This window comes from Oreochromis aureus, linkage group 10, assembly GCF_013358895.1.
Source record: "Oreochromis aureus strain Israel breed Guangdong linkage group 10, ZZ_aureus, whole genome shotgun sequence".
In the NCBI taxonomy this organism is placed as follows: domain Eukaryota; kingdom Metazoa; phylum Chordata; class Actinopteri; order Cichliformes; family Cichlidae; genus Oreochromis; species Oreochromis aureus.
The window spans coordinates 35,902,456-35,925,655 of record NC_052951.1 but is presented as its reverse complement, the minus strand read 5'-3'; the positions used below and the strand labels follow the sequence as shown (position 1 = coordinate 35,925,655).

Here is a 23,200-nt window from a genome sequence, read left to right as displayed (position 1 = left end):
GACATACACACACACACACACACACACACACACACACAGACATACACACAAAGCAGTAAGTCTGACTGTAAAACACAAAACTGACTTTTTCTCTGTGTGTTTCAGTATGTGTGTGTGTGTGTGTGTGTGTGTGTGTGTGTATGCGTGTGTTGGACTCGGTTCACTTCCTGTCAAAGAAGGGGGGAGGGCAGAGAGACAGATTGAAAACAGATGCTCTCTCGCTCTCTCTCGCTCTCTCTCAGTGTGCGTCTGTGTCTCTCACCCGTTTTCTTCCCTCAGTTCTGCAGACTCTCTCTCTCCACTCTGGCCCTATGTCTCTCTCTCACTGTGAGTCAGTCTGTTGGTTTCCATTCGTCGTTCGTCTGGAATGAACTGAAGAGAAGCAGAGGAGACACAAACAGTGAAAAGAAGAACAAGAAAAGGTGGAAAAGGAGCAGCTTCAGAAGGTTTGAACCAATTCTACTCTCTTTTCTTTCTCTGACTCCTGATTAGATTCCACACAGTATTGCTGTGTACAAATACTACATGTACTACAAATACTGAAATACTGCTTTGAGTAAATACTGCAAGTAAATACTTTAAATACTCTAAGTACTGCTCTGAGTAAAAGATGTGAGTACATACTGTGAGTACTGTGAATAAGTACTCTGAGTACTGAGTGTAAAGACTGTGAGTACTGTGAGTACATACTGTGAGTAAGTACTGTGTGCATTACCTTCACCGCATTGGTGCACAGAGCAATGGGTCAGGTGAGTCTCGGCACCTGTTAGAAATGTGGCGTGCCTCCTGCAGTTTGTTGCTGAGCAGGTCAGTGATGGAGGGAAGCTTGTGGAATAAGCATGAGGCTGAAGGCCAGTGAGGGGGCGGGGCTTCCAGCATGCAGGAGCTCCTCGCATCCTCTGCATCACCAAAGAAAAGTCAGAGTCCCCGCTGCAGGTACAAATCTGTCTTTGTTTGATTTATAAATGTGAAAAAAAAGGAACCTCACACAGAGACAGGAAATACTGCCCACACATCCGTCCATCCTGAGTGCTCATTTGCTGCCTGCAGCCTATCACACTTGTCATAGGTATCACAGTGCTGCCACAGAGAGATTCACACCTACGACCAGTTCAGAACATCTGATTAACCTGTTGGCCTGGAGGTTACTGAGAGACTTCCAACAGAGGTCAGAGGTCAAAGTCGAGGCTTTCTCATGTCCTCTAAGGTGACGAGGATTCTTCTATAAAGGTATTTTACTGCCAGTGAAACTGGGGTTAAACTGACAGATTAAAATCAGGTAAATAAAACTGGGCTGAGTAAGAGATGCTCCTCCTGAACTCTGACAAAATCTGAGCAACCGCAGAACCACAGCTGACCTAACCCCCCCCCCTATCCTCCCTCTAATTAAACCTCACATCTTCAAACCTGTGTCTCAGGCAGCTGACAATGACATCCGTGGTAGCAACAGACATGTGCAGATCAACAATGGATAATATGGAGTGCAGGAGAGAGTTAGACCATGCGTGGACTAACTGACATTACTTTGAGTTTGATTCTGTAAAAAGTGACAAAAACATTAGCATCCGCTGTTCACTCTGTGTGGGAAGAAATCTTTTTTCTACAGCGAAAAGTTAAACTTAAAATCTAAGTGAGCACCGAGCACGCTGCCACCAGAATGTGACATTCACAGAGAAACCCCCGGATCCCCCCCTGACATGACCGCTGTGGCACCAGGCAAACCTCCACCCACCCCACTCCTGCTAAACAGGTGACAATAGATTTCAGAGCTGCTGAAACTTTGATTTTATTTATTTTTTGCTGTGTTTTACTTACATCTATTTGAAAGAGTGAGTGTAAACACAAAACATTATTTTATTTTATATGCTGGATTATGCCAAAAATAGTTTAAATAGTTTAAATGTTAAACAATTTATTCAAGTCAAAGACTGTTGAATATAATTTAATGTTTGCTTGAGGCAATGTGCATAAAGTTAAAAGATAAAAACTAATAAAACAATTTTTAAAAAAGAGACTTTTTCATTTGATTCCATTTTATATGGTGGATTATCCTGAAAAAATAGAATTGAGCAGAAAGGTCTTACTTTATTACGTATTCAGGTTGTGTGTCGTGTTTTTAACAAGTAACTAAGTAATAAAGTAACTAATTAGTTTTGAAAATAACTAATCAGTAAAGTAACTGAATTAATTTCTTGGAGAAGTAATCAGTAATTAGCAGAGATGGGCAGTAACGCGTTATTTGTAACGCGTTACTGTAATCCGATTACTTTTTTCAAGTAATGAGTAATGTAAGGGATTACCATTGCAAAAACGGTAATTAGATTACCGTTACTTTCCCGTAGGAACGCTGCGTTACTGCGTTACTAAAACCGTGAGTTTTTTGCGAGAATGTCTCATGATAGTGACGTAAGCGAGTGCGACGTTCGTGACAACAGCTGTCTGCAGATCAACAATGGATAATATATCAAGTACGGGAGAGAGTTTGAGCATGCAGCATTTAAAGCGTGGAAGTACTGACCTTATTTTGAGTTTGATTCCATCAAAAGTGACAAAAACATTAGCGTCCGTTGTGCGTGGGAAGAAAACTTCTTTTACAGCGAAAAAACCCTAAACTTCCAAGCAAGCAGCGAGTGCGCTCACGACTGTAATGGAAATTTCATAGAAACTCATGGATTCTTCCACTGACCGCTGCGGCACACCTGCACCAGGGTAAACCTCCGCCTACCCCAGTCCTGCTTTACAGGTGAAAATAGAGCAACTAGCCTTTGACTTTGTGTGTTTTACTTGCATCTATTTGAAAGAGTGAGTGTAAACACAAAAAAATATTTTATTTTATGTGCTGGAATGTGCAGAAAATAGGTTTAAATGTTAAACAAATTTCTTCCAGTCAGAGAATGTTGCATATAATTTAATTTTTGCTTGATGCACAAAGTTAAAAGATTAAAACTAATAAAACAAGTTTTAAAAAGAGAGTTTTCCATTTGATTACATTTTGTATGATGGATTATGCAGAAAAAGTAGAATTGGGCTGAAAGATCTATCGCTTTATCACCTATTCAGGTGGTAAATTGTGTTTTTAAAAAGTAACTAAGCAACTAAGTAATTAATTACTTTTGAAAATAAGTAATCAGTAAAGTAACGGGATTACTTTTTTGGGGAAGTAATCAGTAATTAGTTACTGATTACTTTTTTCAAGTAACTTGACCAACACTGGTAATTAGTAACTAATTATTATTTTCAAGTAACTTAACCAACACCGTTGGCGACAGTGGGAAGGAAAAACTCCCTTTTAATAGTGAGAAAACTCTGACAGAACCAGGCTCAGGGAGGGGCTGATGTGTGTCACCACAGAGAGCCAGAATATTAATTTGTTCTCTTCTTCATCATAAAATGAAGTGACTATTATCTTGTTAATAATTTTACCTCCTTAATACGTACGACTCTGGATACTGTTGTCATGATCCTGGGTCATTTTGACCCAGCATTTTGTGTTTCCTTTTGGTATCACCTTGTGTTTTGTGTTAATTTTGATTTGGTATTAGTTCTTAGAGTTTGGTTCTTGTGTTTAGTGCTTTAGTGTTTTATCAGCCCTACCTGTGCCTATCCTCTGTGCTCTGTTTGTGTCCCCGAGTTTGTGTTGTAAAACAGTCTGTGAGTTTCCTGTTTTACTTTGTAGGTTTGTGTCTTGTTATGCCCATTAGTTCCAGCTGTGTCCCCTCCTGTGTGCCATTTCCTGATTACCTGGTGTGTGTATTTATAGTGTGTGTCTGCCTGTGCTCCTCGTCGCGTCGTCTGTGTTTCTTGGTAATCCCAGTGTCTCTCTGCCCTTTATTCCTGCTCTCCTTTTTCCACTCGTCATCCCCAGTGTCACTTCCTTATGTTTTTCCGTGAGTTATGGTTTCGGGTTTGGTTTGTTATTAGTTTCCCCAGTTTAGGTTTATGTTTAGTTCTGTCCTGGCTTTGGTTATTTTCCACTGTCAATAAATCCTCATTCGCATTTCCACCACCGTCTGCATCTTGGGTCCTCATTCATTCCTGCACACGACTGCTGCCCCAGCCATGACAACTGTAGTTCCTGTGAAAACTAAGGCCTCAAATCAGAAGTACCTGACTCCGTGGTATAATTCTCAAACACGTAGCCTAAAGCAGATAACTCGTAAGCTGGAGAGGACATGGTGTGTCACAAATTTAGAAGATCATCATTTAGCCTGGAGAAATAGTTTGCTGCTTTATAAGAAAGCCCTCCACAAAGCCAGAACATCTTACTATTCATCATTGATTGAAGAAAATAAGAACAAACCCAGGTTTCTCTTCAGCACTGTAGCCAGGCTGACAAAAAGAGTACTGTTGAGCCAACTATTCCTTTAACATTAACTAGTAATGACTTCATGAACTTCTTCACAAATAAAGTTTTAACCACTGGAGAAAAAATTACCAATAATAATCTCACAGATGTAATATTATCTACAGCTACTTTCATTACCATTGATATTCATTTAGATTAGTTTTCTCCAATTGATCTTTCTGAGTTAACTTCAATAATTAATTCCTCCAAACCATCAACGTGTCTTTTAGACCCCATTCCTACAAAACTGCTCAAAGAAGTCCTGCCATTAATTAATGCTTCAATCTTAAATATGATCAACCTATCTCTAATAATCGGCTATGTACCACAGGCCTTCAAGGTGGCTGTAGTTAAACCTTTACTTAAAAAGCATCTCTAGACCCAGCTGTCTTAGCTAATTATAGGCCAATCTCCAACCTTCCTTTCATTTCAAAAATCCTTGAAAGAGTAGTTGTCAAACAGCTAACAGATCATCTGCAGAGGAATGGCTTATTTGAAGAGTTTCAGTCAGGTTTCAGAGCTCATCACAGCACAGAAACAGCTTTAGTGAAGGTTACAAATGATCTTCTTATGGCCTCTGACAGTGGACTCATCTCTGTGCTTGTCCTGCTAGACCTCAGTGCAGCGTTTGATACTGTTGACCATAATATCCTATTAGAGCGATTAGAACATGCTGTAGGTATTACAGGTACTGCACTGTTGTGGTTTGTATCATATCTATCTAATAGACTCCAATTTGTACATGTAAATGGAGAGTACTCTTCACACGCTGAGGTTAATTATGGTGTTCCACAGGGTTCGGTGCTAGGACCAATTCTGTTTACATTATACATGCTTCCCTTAGGCAGCATCATTAGAAGACATAACATACATTTTCACTGCTATGCTGATGACACCCAGCTCTATCTCTCCATGAAGCCAGATAACACACACCAATTAGTTAAACTGCAGGAATGTCTTAAAGACATAAAGACCTGGATGGCCTCTAATTTTCTGCTTCTTAATTCAGATCAAACTGAGGTGATTGTACTCGGCCCTGAAAATCTTAGAAATATGGTATCTAACCACATTCTTACTCTGGATGATATTACCTTGGCCTCCAGTAATGCTGTGAGGAACCTTGGAGTCATTTTTGACCAGGACATGTCCTTCAATATTAAACAAATATGTAAGACTGCCTCTTCTATTTGCGCAACATCTCTAAAATTAGAAATATCCTGTCTCAGAGTGATGCTGAAAAACTAGTTCATGCATTTATTACTTCCAGGCTGGACTACTGTAATTCATTGTTATCAGGATGTCCTAAAAACTCCCTGAAAAGCCTTCAGTTAATCCAAAATGCTGCAGCAAGAGTCCTGACAGGGACTAGAAAGAGAGAGCAGATTTCTCCTGTACTGGCTTCTCGTCATTGGCTCCCTGTTAAATCCAGAATTCAAAATCCTGCTCCTCACATACAAGGTCTTAAATAATCAGGCCCCATCTTATCTTAATGACCTTGTAGTACCATATCACCCTATTAGAGCACTTCGCTCTCACACTGCAGGCCTACTTGTTGTTCCTAGAGTATTTAAAAGTAGAATGGGAGGCAGAGCCTTCAGTTTTCAGGCCCCTCTTCTGTGGAACCAGCTTCCAGTTTGGATTCGGGAGACAGACACTATCTCTACTTTCAAGATTAGGCTTCAAACTTTCCTTTTTGCTAAAGCATATAGTTAGGGCTGGACCAGGTGACCCTGAATCCTCCCTTAGTTATGCTGCAATAGACGTAGGCTGCCGGGGATTCCCATGATGCATTGAGTTTTTCCTTTCCAGTCACCTTTCTCACTCACTATGTGTTAATAGACCTCTCTGCATCGAATCATATCTGTCTTTATCCTGTTTTCCTTCTCTCACCCCAACCGGTCGCAGCAGATGGCCCCGCCCCTCCCTGAGCCTGCTTCTGCCGGAGGTTTCTTCCTGTTAAAAGGGAGTTTTTCCTTCCCACTATTGCCAAAGTGCTTGCTCATAGGGGGTCATGTGTTTGTTGGGTTTTCTCTGAATCTATTATTGTACGATCTACTGTACAATATAAAGCGCCTTGAGGCGACTGTTGTTGTGATTTGGCGCTGTATAAATAAAATTGAATTGAATTGAATTGAATAAGACGCTGAAGAGAGGAATATATGAGTGTAAACATATTTTTAACCTTCTCGTAGGATGTTTCCATTTGTAGGTTTGGTGTATTTGTTCAGTTTGTGTGTTTTTAGCTGGTTTGGTGAACTAATTCTCATTTCTTTTTAGATTTTTTTCTTTCTGTTTTTATGAGTTTGAACTTGTTTCCAAACATTTTAAAAGCACAGACTGAATAATTATTTATGAAAGTCTAATGTATGAAAATCAACCTTCAAATCCAACAAGCCCTACCTGGCCATCCAGTTTGGTTCCTTACATGTTTGGTGTTTGAAATACTTTAGTGTCAGAAATATTCTGATCAAAATTATTGTGTGGTAATAACTTCATACACAAGCATATATCAGGTTGTTTTTTCTGTGCATTATTTGAACTGTGGTTGGATGTTGTTGGGTCTCACCTGCTTCCCGTTAGATTTCTGTTTTTATGTTTGCCATGCTGATCGTTCAAATGCATCGACTTGACCAACAATAAATCTCGTGGTTTGCAGTTTGTTTGATCAGTTTAATTGTGTTCCAGTGTGTGTGTGCTGTGTGTTACAGGTCTGAGGTGACCAATCAAAGCTTTAGCATGGAGCAGTGACAGGCAGGTGGCACACCTTTAGAGTAGGTGAGTGTCACAGGATATGAAATGATTACATGTAGACTATCCAGTGTTGATGAACAGGTGTATAATTACTTATGTGGAATATTACTTAAATAGATCACCATAGTCAGATTCCCTGTCTCCTACTTTGCCGATCGATGTCTTGTAGCTGCTCATATTTCTGATCAGACCTGCTTAAAGGTGATTTTCACTGAGCACAAACTAGACAAAAATCCAAAAAACAGTTGGAAGAACATCGACAGATGAACATGTTGGTGATTTGATCTGAGATCAGCCTCATGCTGCACAGTCAGTTCAACCCAAACACACACAGCAGTTTTCGGCAGGCTGGAAAAACAATGGCATGATCTTTTAACTCAGCAGCTGTAAAAGAGTGTGTTCTGTTGGTCAGAAACCTGATCACATGATCAGTACTGCAAAGCAACTTTTACTCGAGCACACATTTGAGGCGTTCCTCTCTCTTCAGCCTTCAGAAAGTTAAAAAAAAAAAAGCCCTTTAAAACTTCCATTGGTGACATCAGGAGAGACTGAAGCCACCAATCTGGACGCTCGAATTTGACACTTTGTGACAGTGGAGGTACGGATGAAGAGGAAAACTCGGCAGCTGACTGGTGACATCACCTGCTGAGCATTAGTCAGGGCACAGAGCTGCAGAGCTGTGATTGGCTAAACCCTGAGATGAGGCTCGCTCTCCTCTCTGCTGCCCACAGGAAATACCTTGCTGTTTATTTTCTTCTTTGGTGGTCAGCTGGCATTCCTCCCTTGCTCTCCATCAACCAAGGCTTTGATTGGCTGTAGTCCCTAGGGATGGCTGTGAGTGGCTGCTTTGTGTGAAAACACATGCACACACACACAGGAATGTGTTCACATCTGTTTGAAGCATCAGTCGCCTCGACATATTTAACAGACGCCGACTGACTGCAGGGAATGAAAAAAGTCCAGACCGTGACGGTTTAAATAAACTTGTTAAACTTTAATGAAACTTCTTAGACTCCTCCCTTCATAATAACTTCATTGAGTTTATTATTTCTGCAGTCTCCAGCTGCCACTGATATGCAGTAAACACATCTCTCTGGAATATAGAGCAGTAATAGCAGACAATCATTACTACAGTACTTGTACACAGCCTGCAGTATCCAACACTTACTACATTCAACTATATGCATGCAAGCTTCCACCAAACATCAGAGCTCCACAGGAAGTCCTCTTTATGTTTTAGTGAAATTAGACTTTTATTTTGAAATCTCTCCTCCACCTGTCACTGCTCAGGGTCAGCAGCCATGATGGCGTCCATCAGGGGAACAGGAAATATCAGCCTGTTGCGGTTCCTCTTGGGTGAGTAATAACGTTAAAGCATTAGTAGGATTTTACAGGTGACACCTGACTGTCTACCTGTCTCTGTGTGCAGGTGTGTTCCTGGTTCATCCTGAAGGGGCGGTGTCTCTGGAGCTGCTGCCATCAGCCTCTGAAGTTCTGGTCCCCTCCAACTCCAATTACACAGTGGTCAGTAACACTTGTCTGTCTCTACACCTACCTGTCTCTGTCTTCAGATGTGTTCCAGTACCTCTCTCTCAGGTATCTTTTCTTCTCCTCAGGAGTGTTTGGGGTGGAGTGAGGTCAAGTGGCATTTTCCTCAGGAACCACCAGTAGACGGGGTCCTCGTGGACAATCGAGGCTCCAGGAGCATCCTGCAGCTCTTTAACATCACATGGAGGAATTCTGGGAGATACACCTGTGAGGAGGCATCATCTGATCAGAGCAGAAATGTTGATGTCTTTATACCTGGACAAGGTAACCATCTTCCAATGTGTGTTCCTCCTGTTGTTTGTGTCCTACCTGCATTCCTTGTGATGTTCCTTGTTTACCTGTTCCCCCCTCAGGTCCCGATGAATGGTTTGTCCCAATGGATCTGGGTGTGGTGATGAAGGAGGGAGAGGAAGGCACCATTCCCTGCATGGTGTCCAACCCGAAGCTCAATGTCTCGCTGTACGAGCGCCCCAGCAGGACGCTGGTCAGTGGGATGACATATAAGCCAGGGCGTGGCTTCACGGGTCACCTCAATGACACATCATACGTGTGCGTCGCCACGAACGGAGCTCAGGAGAGGGAGTCGCAAACGTACTACGTCTTCAGCATCATAGGTTTGTGTCGGTCTACCTTCTGATAACGTTTAGTTCACATTTATGCTGAAAGGTAGCCATTCATTCATAAACAAGACATATTCCTACCTGTCTCTCCTGCTACCTGTATCATTTTTGTGCACCTGTGTATTTCAGTCCCAAAGGTCATGGAGGTGGACCTGACGGTGTCCAGCAGTGTGCTGAAGCAGGGCGAGGTCCTCACGGTAAACTGCACGGTTAAAGACACAGAGATGGTCTTCTTCTCCTGGGGCTTCCCCCGCAGACAGGTACCTGTCTGCTTACCCACCTGTACCTGTCTGTACCTGTCTGCCTACCTGTCTGTCTGGTGTCACCTAACTATGATGATTTTTCTTTGCAGGAAATTGAGCCGCTGACGGACTTCCTGCCCAATCAGATCCGCTCCTTTGTTAACATCACTGCAGTAACAGTGGCAGATTCAGGTAGGGTGCTCGGTGGCTCAGGTAAAGGTGTGCAGATGGCTAAGAGTCTGTGCTGAGGGAAATAATGCCTTACTGTTCCTGCAGGTGTTTATAGCTGCACAGTGCAGGAGACGACACAGGGACAAACTGTGATGAAAAATATCACAATAACAGTGCTGGGTGAGCAAACACACACACACATACACACACATACACACACACACACACACACACACACACACACACACACACACACACACACACACACAGAACAGACATACACATGTAAAGTGTGTGTTACCATGTCCCTGCAGACAGAGGTTACGTTTACCTGTGGCCCTCAGGTGAGACCAATGTGTCGTCTCTCCTCCATCACACGCTGGAATTAAGTGTAGAGATTGACGCCCACCCCGCCCCCACTGTCATCTGGACGAGACAGAACCAATCTGTTGCCACAGAAACCACCACTATCAACACCACACACCTGTCAGACAGCCGGTAGGTCAGAGGTCTGACCTCAGATGAGGAGGAGAATCAGAATCTTTATTGTCATTGTGCTTGCGAACAACGAAAATTATATGCAAACCCATTCAGCACAAGTGAAAAAAGGGCACTTTTAAGGGAAAGAAGTTTATATGTATAATAAATTTTAAACAAACGAACAAACCAACAAATAAATAAATAAATATAGTATGTACAAGACTGTATATAAGAATGAACAATTGAGAATACGGTTCAGTGCTTCAGTCCTTAGAATCTTGCACAGTTCCTTGGAAATATTGCACAGTTAAAAAGAAAAAAGAAAAGAAAATATTGCATAGTTGAGGGTTGTGTTTTCGCAGTGATTTATCCCCCGAGTGTATTTATTAATGCAACAGCCCTGGCATATGTGCTAATGGTTGCTAAAATGAGGAGGAGCTAAATGTTTGATTGACTGACTGTCAAAGGTATGTGAGCACACTGACGCTGGTGCGCGTGCAGATGGATCAGACAGGAAGTTACACCGCAACTATTTCCAATGATGATGACATCAGAGAGGCTACCTTCAACCTGGAGGTACAAGGTGAGCCACACGGCCACCAGCTGTGTATGCCACATCGTGTGTCATTTGCAGACCTTTTGTGTGCATGCTCAGTAACGAGCATATTTTGTGAGCTGAGGAGTAACATTATCACATGACCTCAGTCTCCGCCTCCTAGCAGACATCTGTGTATGCATTTAAACAGACAGCACGTTTTACTTTAATAACACGTGTGTGTGTGTGTGTGTGTGTGTGTGTGTGTGTGTGTGTGTAGATCCACCCAGGATCACATCCCTGTCAGAGGTCAGGAGTAACGCTGTGCTGTGTGTGAGTGAGGGAGCTCCACCCCCCTCTGTTACCTGGTACACCTGTTCCAGCTCACACAGGTAAACACGCACACACACATAGAGTAACAGTACTGGTGTTACCATGGTAATCCTGTCCTTTAACCTACTACAGATGCAATCTTTTGAATGGCAAGTGGAGGAGCCAATCAAAAGACTCAGAGGGCACGACGCTACAGGAGAACATTACTATGGTGGCAGAGAGAGGCATCACCCAGGTAACCACTGACATCAAGAGAGTGATGTCATCAGAAGGGAGGGGAAACAGTAACATATGAAGTTGACTGGTGGCTCTGTGTGTGTTTGTTCCACCTGTGCAGGTACACAGCATGCTGACCCTCCAGACTCTCAGCTCTCTGTCGGCCGTGCGCTGTGAAGCCACAAACTCAGCGGGCAGACGAGGGAAGGACCTGCGAGTCCTCTCCAGCTGTACGTATCCATGCTGCAGGGGTTTGAGCTCAGGCAGGTTGTCTGAGGAACTGAGGCAGAACGTTCATTCAAAAACTATCTTCAAATGTCTGCTTTAAAACATCGTCCACATCCTGAGAACACAAACAGCTGCTGACAGAGGAGAAAGAGCTCCTCGGAGCTCCTGTCCATCACAGAGGTCACGGGAGAGCCTGAATGCATGAAGGAAGAGATGAAAAGTGAAATGTGAGAAGAGAAGTGGAGACCAGCTCATGCTGTGACTCAGACTAACACACCATAACTCCTGTGGCCAGCATGTGAACATTGGGATTTCCTGCCAGTTGTTCAGTTCTTTGAATTAAGGTGCCGCAGACACATGGAGGAGATGATCAGAAGCTGAAGTTTCACTGAGTTTGGCACAAAGACTCAAACATCTCAGGAGGAGCTCAGAGAGACAGAGAAGAAATTATTTCTAAAGAAAATCCACTGAAGAAGAACTGAGACCTCAACAAAGAGAGCAGCACTGGTTAGGAAAACCCTCAAAGGACAATGATCAGTGCTGGATGTGACAGAGTCAAACCTTCTGCTAAAAAGAGGAACCTGAAATATTAAAGAACCAGGAGAACCTGTCACGGTCTGAGCTGGCAGACCGTGGAGGGGAGAGAGGGTGGACCCAAATGCAGACACATGGAGCGGAGGTGAATGTTTAACAAAAAGCGAGCCTTCATTGTTGGCTGGAAAAAATCTAAAAAAAAAACAGAGGCAAACAGGGAATTGAGAAATACAAAGAAAACCCTGAAACTTGGAAATGCAGGTGGAGATACACAGGGGACAATGAACAGATGATCTGACTGGGAGCAACAGAGAACACACACATGAGGAAATGGGAAACAGGAGGGGAACACAGCTGTAACTAATCGTACAAGATGAGACACAGAGGAAGCAAAAGAGAAACCGGTACCAGACACAGACTGTCAAAGTAAAACAGGAAACATGAACATAGAGACAGGGATGACAAGAGGGAACACAAGGGAGACAAAGGAACATCTAAACACTAGAAATCATTAATACAGGGTTCGTACGCCTTTTTCATGGTCAAATTCAAGCGACTTTTTAAGCACTTTCAAGATCCCTTTTCAAGCTTTTCCAGCACCCCCGCGCCAAAAAAAAGAATGCATGTTTCAATTCACATCACCTATGTAAGACCATGTGAAAAGACACCTTAGCTCCCCTTTTGTTAAGACATAGAAAAACGCACCACACAAAAAAGAAACGGTCACCTTATGTACATAGTGTATAAACTCAAAATGCACATTTCACTGAATAATTAATATGTGAAAATGTGAACAAATCAACTTGTTAGATATTCTTCTCCTGTTGAAAAAAAACAAAAATAAAGAAATAAGACTTCTCATCAGATATTGATGCTTCTTTCCTGTGTGACAAAAAATAGGAGACAGATGTTTGTTTGTTGTCTGTTAAGTTAATTCCCAATAAAACTGTTTTATTGCTAACTACATTATTGCTGAAGTCCTAAATGATCACCTTTAAAGTGTTTGTGCTAATAACATCAAGTCAGACAGGCATGGAGAACTGCGCTGACTGTTTAAGTAGTTTAATGTGTAGGTGCTGGCGATAAACACATTTTGAATGAAAGCCGGGGAACTTTGGTAGCACAGAAACAAGTGGCTATTCTTTGTGACCATATGGATCGGTCCCTCATATTACCATTATTTCACCCAAAGGCACCAAGTTAATACTCAAAAAAGCTGCAGCAAAACACACAAATATAAACAGTACTTGGTGACAACTTTGCTTTTAGCCTTTAACCCTCTGGTGTCCAGGGTATAATTGGCTGCTTTTGACTACCTTTGATTTGGCCGCTATATTTCACCTTTAAAAACTGTTTATCTTGCCAATCTGTTATTATCTCATTTTGACATAATGTGTCAGCACAATTTATCTAAATTCCGACAAAATTTAAAATACAAGTAGAAAGTGATATTTTTGACTGTAAAAACCACAAGCATGTTTAACGAATCATTTTCATAACTTGAAATGCAAATAGATATTGTACATTTTTAAAAAAAATATGAATAAGTTTTGCAAACAACAAAGTTATATGGTACTTTTTACCTAAAATGCATCCAAGGCTCAGAGGTTTTTTATATAACCATTCAAAACTATTTAGAGAACAATCAGGTGTTCTGCATCAAATAAGAAGGCACATAAATTATTTATGCAACTCCAAAAAATAGTTTGTGTCACTATAACAGATGAGAACAGCACAGGGATAAACCTGCAGGTCTGACAGCAGGTGTGTCACTCAGCGTTTACACTGCAGTCTGCCTTTGGTGGCTTTTTTGCAGCAACTGTGACGTTCACTAGTAGAACTGACACACAAAACAAAACAACGACTGCATTACACACTAACTACACAAGACAACACACTAACTTGAGACTCCAAACGCGGGAAACGCCACAAATCTCTCAAGTATCAAAACTCTCTCTCTCTCTTTCGCTCTTTCTCTCTCGCCGGTCACTCCTAAAACTTCCCCTCTCTTCCCTAACAACCAAATACCACATGTTGCCGTATCATTTTTTGATTGGTCGACATGGTACATTTTTCCACCAATAGGGAAGGAGTGTTTTTTCTTTTTCCACTCACAAGCAAAGCGTGTTTGCTAGCGCTCTCCTTAGAAAACGCCGTTTTTACCGTTTCTTCCCGGAGTAAACGCCACTGTTTTACTCAGAAACCCCCTGCAAAAAATCAGTTTTACGTGACCTATCAACACAATTTAAAAACTGGTATATAGTTTGAAGTCCGCACGTTCGACCCAAGTTGAAATGGAGACTGTGGGTCTTTTTCTGATTAACCCCAGAGGGTTAAGTTAGCTAGTTATGTATCGGGCTAATGTTTAAAGCTTTCACTTGAGTAAATTAACTCATATTACTGCTAAGTAATGTTAGCTAAGTTCACCGCATATTCCATAATAGCGCTGCCATACTGCATCACACTCAGTGCATTTCAATCATTTCTCCAGCGAGTTTGATAGCTAGCAAAATAATAACCATAATTAAAAAAAAATAGCATGTGTAACGTTCGCGTACTGGAAAATTATTTACTAGCACTCACCTATCATGCGACTGGAGAACACAAACTCCGCCATTGTTGTTTTCCATCAAACACTCATTAAAACTGCAACCTACAGGTATGTTAGCGCACCCATCCCCGACTGTCCGAGGGAGGGGCGGGGACACACGTTGAAACAGACGCAAGGTAGCCCAGGTGGGGAAAGTTTGCTTTTACATTTTGCGACTCATTTTATTTCTCTATCTGATAAGAAAACTATTCAATCAGATAGTTATTTATTGTGAATGAAATACAGTTACATTTTCAAGCACTTTTAAGCACCACATCTGAAATTCAAGCACTTTTCAAACCTTGAAAAGACGACATTAGAATTCAAGCATTTTCAAGGATTTCAAGCACCCGTACGAACCCTGTTAATAACCAGAAACAATATCAATAATCACAAACATAAACACGGAGTCACTAGACTCCGGACCATGACAGAACCATCTTCCTCCCCTCACCCCCACTGGTCCTTGAGCCTTGTTCTGCTGGAGGTTTCTTCCTGTTAAAATTGAGTTTTTCTGTCCCTTTTGTAGCTTCTTTATCTTACGATATAAAATGCCTTGAGGCAACTGTTGTGATTTGGCGCTATATAAATACAATTGCTGTCAATAAGAGAAGCTCTATTTAGGATAGACCCACAAGAAAAGATCACTCAATCAATCAATCAATCACCTTTAGCTGACCTTTACAGCTGACACAAAGTGCTGTACATTGGAACCATAAAATAAAATTACATAAGATATAAATAAAAGCCATATAAAAGAAAGAAAAAATAAAATAATTAATTAAATAACTAATTTCATTTCAACGGCAAACTAAGTCTCACTGATGTTAAAAGCCAAAGAATAAAAGTGGGTTTTCAGTGTGTGGAGATAAAGAAGCTCAGAGAGGTAAGGCGGGACAAGACTGTGAAAGTATTTAAAAACAAACATAAGGGGTGTTTGTTGATCAATACTGTGTGAGAGGGCTGAAGTCAAGCCTTCTGCTAAAAAGAGTTAATATTAAAACAAAATAATAATTAATCCTACAGCTTCAGGCAGGTCTTGTTTGTTTGTTTGTTGTTTAGGATAAATTTTTTTTTATTTCTAACATTTCTTATGTTATCTGTGTTCAGCTCTCCTGTCTCAGGTGGTGGTCTTAGCAGTAGTCCTGGTGTTGGTCATCATTGCTGTCATCTTCCTCATCATCCTCATTATCCTGTGGAGGAAAGTTAGTATTCAGATGAAGTAAACTTCTAGCTGAACAGTAGTACTACCTCCATTACTGTTGCATGGACCGGCACGCAGTGTCAAATATTTGCTGCATGTTCTGACATAAGGTACTGGGAGTAACTTCATAAATCCACCAAAGTATTTGGTTCCTTTTTATTTCTGTGTGTAGAAACCTCATTATGAAGTTCGTTGGAAGGTGATTGAGTCCGTGAGTCCTGATGGACAGCAGTACACCTACCTCGACCCCACCCAACTGCCCTACAGCCCAACCTGGGAAATAGACAGAGACCATGTAAATCTTGGTAAGAGTGCAAAAACCATATTTTACGTAACAATGAGATTAATTCATCAATGTCTCTTCCTCATCGTGCCTTACAGGGCACGGGTCTTTGTGTCCTGGGTTTAGCCTTTGGCTCCAAACAGGTGTCAGCCTTTTTTTGCCTACAAATTCTTCTGGATTGTTTTCACATAATGTTCTGTGTAATTATTCATCTGCACTATATCACTATATCATCTGCTCTGTCTCAGCAATTTGACTCTCAGTGACCCTCATCCTACCTCCACTCTGTGTGAAGATGATGATGGTGCAGCTGAGGATTCTGAGCCATTCATGAAGGCGTTTCCTGATTGTAAACAGAAATTTCCTCCGGGAGATTGTGTTTCAGATCTTTTTCAGATCTTCCTCATGCTGCAGAATATATTCAAAGTTCCCATGAGCACTTGGAACAAAGAGCAGAACTTTGATTTCCACTGAAGTCATCAGGAAGCTTGACTAAACCAACCCCAATACTGTCCAATCACACCTGAGCCTGTGAAAAAAATGGGACAACTGTGTATAAAAACTGAATTCTTAATCAGATTCTTTTATATCAAAGCTGAAATTCACATTTCGACTTAATTGTTTCACATCTAAAGACTATGTTACTGACCTTTAAGCTTTGGAGTCAGTTGCAGTTCGAATTAAGATGAGAAAGTCATCTGATCATCACAAAAACCCCATCTGCCTCTCTGTTTTCAGGTCAGGTGCTGGGTTCAGGGGCTTTCGGACGTGTTGTTGAGGCAACCATCTCTGGTCTGATTAATTCTCATTCTACAAAGGCGGCCGTGAAGATGGTCAAACGTAGGTAGCCTGTCTTTCTTTCGGTCTGTCTGACTGTCTGTCTGTCAGTGGTTTGTATCATATCTATCTAACAGACTCCAATTTCTTCATGTAAATGGAGAGTCCTCTTCACACACTAAGGTTAATTATGGAGTTGCACATGGTTCAGTGCTAGGACCAGTTCTGTTTACATGCATCCCTTAGGCAGTATCATCAGAAGACATAGCATACATTTTCACTACTATGCAGATGACAGCAGCTCTATCTCTCCATGAAGCCAGATAACACACAGCAATTAGTTAAACTGCAGGAATGTCTTAAAGACATAAAGACCTGGATGGCCGCTAACTTTCTGCTTCTTAATTCAGATCAAACTGAGGTTATTGTACTCGGCCCTGAAAATCTTAGAAATATGGTATCTAAGCAGATTCTTACTCTGGATGGCATTACCTTGGCCTCCAGTAATGCTGTGAGGAACCTTGGAGTCATTTTTGACCAGGACATGTCCTTCAATGTACATATTAAACAAATATGTAAGACTGCTTTCTTCCATTTGCGCAACATCTGTAAAATTAGAAATATCCTGTCTCAGAGTGACGCTGAAAAACTAGTTCATGCATTTATTACTTCCAGGCTGGACTACTGTAATTCATTATTATCAGGAAGTCCTAAAAACTCCCTGAAAAGCCTTCAGTTAATCCAAAATGCTGCAGCAAGAGTCCTGACAGGGACTAGAAAGAGAGAGCAGATTTCTCCTATATTGGCTTCTCGTCATTGGCTCCTAGAGTATTTAAAAGTAGAATGGGAGGCAGACCCTTCAGTTTTCAGGCCCCTCTTCTGTGGAACCAGCTTCCAGTTTGGATTCAGGAGACAGTGTCATGGTCCTGGGTCATGCGACCCAGTGTTTTTGAGTTTCATGTTAATTTGTTATCTCATCTGTATTCCAGTTTCTTTTCAGTTATCTAGTTATTCGGTCAGGCCTAGTTTGCAGTTTTGTTCATGGTGTATCAGGTTCCCCTTGTGTCATGTCTAGTTTCCTTCTTTCCTGTTTTATTTTGTAAAAGGTCTTGTGTTCTGTGTTCATGTGCTTAGTTGTACTCTCCCCTGTCCTGTCATTAGGTTCATGTATGTCAGCTGTTTGCCCTTGTGTGTTTCCTCTTCCCCTAATCACCTCCTGTGTATTTAAGTCCTCTGTTTTCAGTGTGTCATTGTCAGGTTGTCTGTTTTCCTCGCCATAGTCATGGTCACTGTCTTAGTTAGCTTTCATAGTTTGTTCCCAGTTTAGGTTTCTGTTTAGTTATTGCTCTTGTGCTGTACTCGTTCTTGTTTCTTTTATTCGTGTTCATCAGCCACAATAAAAGGCTCGCTTTTTGTTTAAGTGCACTCCCATCTCTTCACTTGTGTTCGCACCTGGATCCACCACACCCTCCTCCGCACGGTCTGTCTCCACAAACCGTGACAGACAGACACTATCTCTACTTTTAAGATTAGGCTTCAAACTTTCCTTTTTGCAAAAGCATATAGTTAGGGCTGGATCAGGAAGACCCTAAATCCTCCCGTAGTTATGCTGTAATAGGTGTAGGCTGCTGGGGGATTCCCATGATGCACTGGGTGTTTCTTCTTCATTCAACATGTGTTAATAGACCTCTCTGCACTGAATATTACTTGTTATTAATCTCTGGCTCAATTCTTCAGCATGTCTTATCCTGTCTTCCTTCTCTCACTGAAACTTGTCGCAGCAGATGGCCCCGCCCCTCCCTGAGCCTGCTTCTGCCTGAGGTTCCTTCCTGTTAAAAGAGAGTTTTTCCTTCCCAGTGTTGCCAAAGTGCTTGTTCATAGAGGGTCATATGATATTTGGGATTTTCGCTGTATGTATTATTGTAGGGTCTACTGTACAATATAAAGCGCCTTGAGGCGACTGTTGTTGTGATTGGTGCTGTATAAATACAACTGAATTGAACTAAATTGATTGAAGCATTAATTAATGGCAGGACTTCTTTAAGCAGTTTTGTAGCAATGGGGTCTAAAAGACACGTTGATGGTTTGGAGGAAGTAATTGCTGAAGTTAACTCAGAAAGATCAATTGGAGAGAAAGACTCTAAATGAGAATCAATGGTACTAAAAGTAGCTGTAGATAATATTACATCTGTGGGATGATTATTGGTCATTTTTTCTCTAATGATTAACATTTTATCTGTGAAGAAGTTCATGAAGTCATTACTAGTTAACGTTAAAAGGATGGTTGGCTCAGTAGAGCTCTGACTTTTTGTCAGCCTGGCTACAGTGCTGCAGAGAAACCTGGGGTTTTTCTTATTTTCTTCAATCAGTGACGAATAGTAAGATGTTCTGGCTTTGCGGAGGGGTTTCTTATAAAGCACCAAACTATTTCTCCAGGCTAAATGATGATCTTCTAAATCTGTGACATGCCATTTCCTCTCCAGCTTACGAGTTATCTGCTTTAGGCTTCGCGTTTGAGAATTATACCACGGAGTCAGGTACTTCTGATTTGAGGCCTTATTTTTCACAGGAGCTACAGTATCCAGAGTCGTACGTAATGAGTAGGTAACGTTATTAACAAGATAATTGAACTCCTGCTGGAGTAGCGTTCAGGCAGCTGCTCTGCTCTGTGTTTGTACAAGGCATTGAAGATGATAACAGTGGGTGAATTGTCAAAGGAGTTTGCAAAGAAAAGCGTCTGGACTTCTTTAAGTTGCTTGAAGACGTTTCACCTCTCATCCGAGAAGCTTCTTCAGTTCTAAGGTCAAATGGCCGAGAGTCCCAGATTTAAACCCAGTGGGAGTTTCCCCAAAGAGGGACAAAGGACCCCTGGTGATCCTCTAATCACATGAGCCAAGGTGTGAAAGCGGGTGTGGGACCTAATCAGCCAGGGTTTCGGGTGAGCTCATTGTGAAACCTGGCCCCACCTTGTCATGTGAATTCCTGAGGTCAGATGGCCCAGGATGTGAGTGGGCGTTAAGGCGTCTGGGGAGGGAACTCAAAACTGGATTATAGATGGCAGTTCCCTCCTTTGACTACGATGACCTGGATGACTGAGAACCTTCACAGACAGTGGGTGGATTATATTCTTAAACTTGATTGCAGCGCTTTCAGAAAGACATCTACTGTGATGAAGTCTACTCCTCACTGCTGTGTAATCAATTATCATAAATTTAAATGTTATCAGGAAATGATCAGGTAAGGAAATGATAAGGACAGACTGAATGAAAGTCTCTGGACCCTGCTGTTCAAAGATGGACCAGTCTGTGAGATCAAGACAGTCCTGTAGTCGGAGAAGAACATCATCTGGCCACATTTTAATGACCCAGGTGTTTGGAGAGGTGGCTTTCCTGAGGGGAGTGTAGGCAGGGATGAGAAGCAGAGAGAGGTTGTCAGATTGTCCCAGGTGGGGGAACGGTGTCCCTCTGTAAGCCTGCCTCATATTACTGTACACATGGTCGACTGTCCTATCCCCCTGGTATGATCCTTAACAAGTTGGTGGAATTTCAATCCAAAGTAAAGTCAAGATTTAGGCCGAGGCTGATGTCTATTAGTTCCTGACGACTGAAAGTGATCAGTGAGTTGCAGGAAGAAGCAAAGAAAAGGCATGAAAAACCCAAATAGGTGCACAGTAGTTGGGAGCGCTTTGCCGCTGCATACTTCCGTATGTGCTGCCATCTTGAGGGGGTTTAATATTTGGCCAGATTTCTAGAAATGAGAGCTGCTCCATCCAAAGTGGGATGGATGTCATCTCTCCTAACAAGACCAGGTTTCCTCCAGAAGGTTTGCCAGTTATCTATGAAGCCCACATCGTTTTTTGGACACCACTCAGACTGCCAGCAATTAAAGGAGAACATGCGGCTAAACATGTCACTCCTGGTCTGATTGGGGAGCCGACCAGAGAAAACTACTACAGAGTCCCACATTGTTTTGGCAAAGTTACACACCGATTCAATATTGATTTTAGTGACCTCCGATTGACGTAACCGGGTGTCATTACTGCCGACGTGAAAAGCAGTTTCACCAACAGGTTCCTTCAACCTCGCTGTCTGAGGGAACGTTAAAGGAGGTTGTTCTTTCCCGCTGCTATCAGACTCTTCATTTCATCCACTTGGGTCAGGTCCACACATGTGGAACAAAATTAATCACACCTCAATGCACCCTGTCACTTTGTACACCACAACATGTATTTGTACACATACTTGTCTTTTTATATTTATATCTATATTCATATTTATACCTATATGTATCCTTTGTGGTACTGTATTATATACAGTACCAATGGATAATAACCAAGGTGATTAGTAATATAGGCTAGTATCAGAAGAGTAAGAATGACTCTTAGAGCTCTAAAACATGATTGACAGAGAAACCAAACAAAACACAGTTCTGTGGCTTAAAAGAAACTTTAGGGATATAAGCCTTTTAAAAGGATTTTTTTAAAACACGTTTACAACACGTTTTAACAAAGATTTGAAGTATATATAATTTCCCCCAAAGTAGGAAAAAAATAAAATAAAATAAAATTGTGCACAAGTAAAGAATGAGTCTTTTAGGTCCAAATGGTCCCATGACAAATGGGTGTATTGCAACAGAGTTCTGTCCAATGAGAAGTGTGTGCATGTGACTGTCTGTCCTACCGCATTACTTGTACAGTAGAGGATTGCAGTCCATCAATGTGCAAAAGAGTGTGCATGTATATGTGTATTGTCCACTAGAATCTCGGGTTGACTCGCCATCCAATGAACACTGGAACACTCTGGGATCTGGAATCACTGAACTGGTCCTTGGATTCATCCCAAATAAAAACCTGACCTATAAACAATCGTCAAATATATGTCACAACCAATTTAAGAATAACTCACACAAATTAAACTAAAGTAGTGTCACACTGCAGTAACTACTATTCAGATCAGCTATCATCAATTCAGTCATCATCAGTTCAGTCGTGTTGTACAACATTCAGATCTCAAGGTTCAAAGTTCACAGTATCAATGTTCAAAATTCACAGTTGTAATAGAATAGAATAGAATGCCTTAATTGTCACTATACAGTTGTACAATGAGATACAGAGCATCTCCTACTCAGTGTAAACATGCTGGGGGGGGGGGCACAGTTCTGCAGTGCTATGTACATATGGACAGTATAACATAGGGAAAAAGATATATACATATATATAAAATGTACAATATACAAGCCGTATTTTTAAGAAAGAAGAAAAAAAAAGTAATATGTAATAAATAGTGTTATGTATATACAGTTGAGGTATTGCATATAGAATTGGTATTGCACAGTGGTGGTCCATAGAGGAAGTGGGAAGTGGGGGGCTGTGTTATCGGTGCATGTGTGAGTTCAGGGTGGTTATGGCTTTAGGGAAGAAACTGTTTTTGAGTCTGTGGGTTTTAGTGTTGATGCACCTGTAGCGCTTCCCTGAGGGAAGCAGGCTGAACATGTTGAAACCAGGGTGGGAGCTGTCCTTGATGATGTTTGCTGCTCTGCTGAGGCAGCGGGAGGAATAAATGTCCATCAGGGAGGGGAGAGGGCAGCCGATGATCTTTTGTGCTGTCTTGACCACACTCTGAAGCCTCACTCTATCCGCCTTGGTGCAGCTGCCGTACCATACCGTGATGCAGTAGGTTAGCAGGCTCTCAATGGACGAGCGGTAGAAGGTCAGCAGCAGGTTGGAGTTCAGCTTGTACTTCCTGAGGACTCTCAGGAAGTGCAGCTGCTGTTGGGCCTTCTTGACGACCGCTGAGATGTTTTCCGTCCAGGAGATGTCAGCAGAGATGAGGACACCAAGGAACCGGAAGGTGTGGACCCTCTCCACACACTCCCCGTTGATGTAGAGGGGGGCCAAGTCGGTGCTGTGTCTCCTGAAGTCAACAATGAGTTCTTTGGTTTTCTTAGTGTTCTTAGTGTTCAGTGCCAACCTAGAGTAAGATTAAAGATTTTCCACAAGGCTTCAACTATTCAGGAACTATAGTTACTGTATAATTCATTTTTATGTTAACATTCATCTCCTCCACCAAATATCGCTGGATATATAATCACAAATAAGTATATTACTTCTTTTAAGAAATGGAATAATATGCAAATGTTTATCAGAAACTGAACAAAGTGCATATAATCAATTTAAATAACATGTAAACACATGAGTTCAGTCTACGAATAGGAGCATTAACATAGATGTGCTTAATCTCCCTCGTATCATTGGCCCAGTGTTGGGGAGTAATGGAATATATGTACTGCCATTACGTATTTAAAATACAAAATATGAGTAACCATATTCCGTTACAGTTACCGT

At 41.6% G+C, this 23,200-nt stretch overlaps 1 protein-coding gene across 1 annotated transcript in view; it reads left to right on the top strand.

Moving 5' to 3' along the window:
* Positions 1–299: 299 nt before the first annotated feature.
* Positions 300–23,200, top strand: part of LOC116329738 (platelet-derived growth factor receptor beta-like) — a 56,065-nt gene continuing 33,164 nt past the window's right edge. Inside the window, exons 1-16 of the mRNA XM_039618624.1 lie at positions 300–446; positions 8,387–8,452; positions 8,526–8,620; positions 8,713–8,908; positions 8,998–9,258; positions 9,394–9,524; positions 9,617–9,698; positions 9,783–9,857; positions 9,992–10,175; positions 10,625–10,740; positions 10,973–11,084; positions 11,158–11,260; positions 11,363–11,471; positions 15,704–15,798; positions 15,970–16,102; positions 16,819–16,920. Coding sequence (XP_039474558.1) covers positions 8,398–8,452; positions 8,526–8,620; positions 8,713–8,908; positions 8,998–9,258; positions 9,394–9,524; positions 9,617–9,698; positions 9,783–9,857; positions 9,992–10,175; positions 10,625–10,740; positions 10,973–11,084; positions 11,158–11,260; positions 11,363–11,471; positions 15,704–15,798; positions 15,970–16,102; positions 16,819–16,920 — 1,849 coding nt within the window. The 5' untranslated portion in view covers positions 300–446; positions 8,387–8,397. The remainder of the gene's footprint in view (positions 447–8,386; positions 8,453–8,525; positions 8,621–8,712; positions 8,909–8,997; positions 9,259–9,393; positions 9,525–9,616; positions 9,699–9,782; positions 9,858–9,991; positions 10,176–10,624; positions 10,741–10,972; positions 11,085–11,157; positions 11,261–11,362; positions 11,472–15,703; positions 15,799–15,969; positions 16,103–16,818; positions 16,921–23,200) is intronic.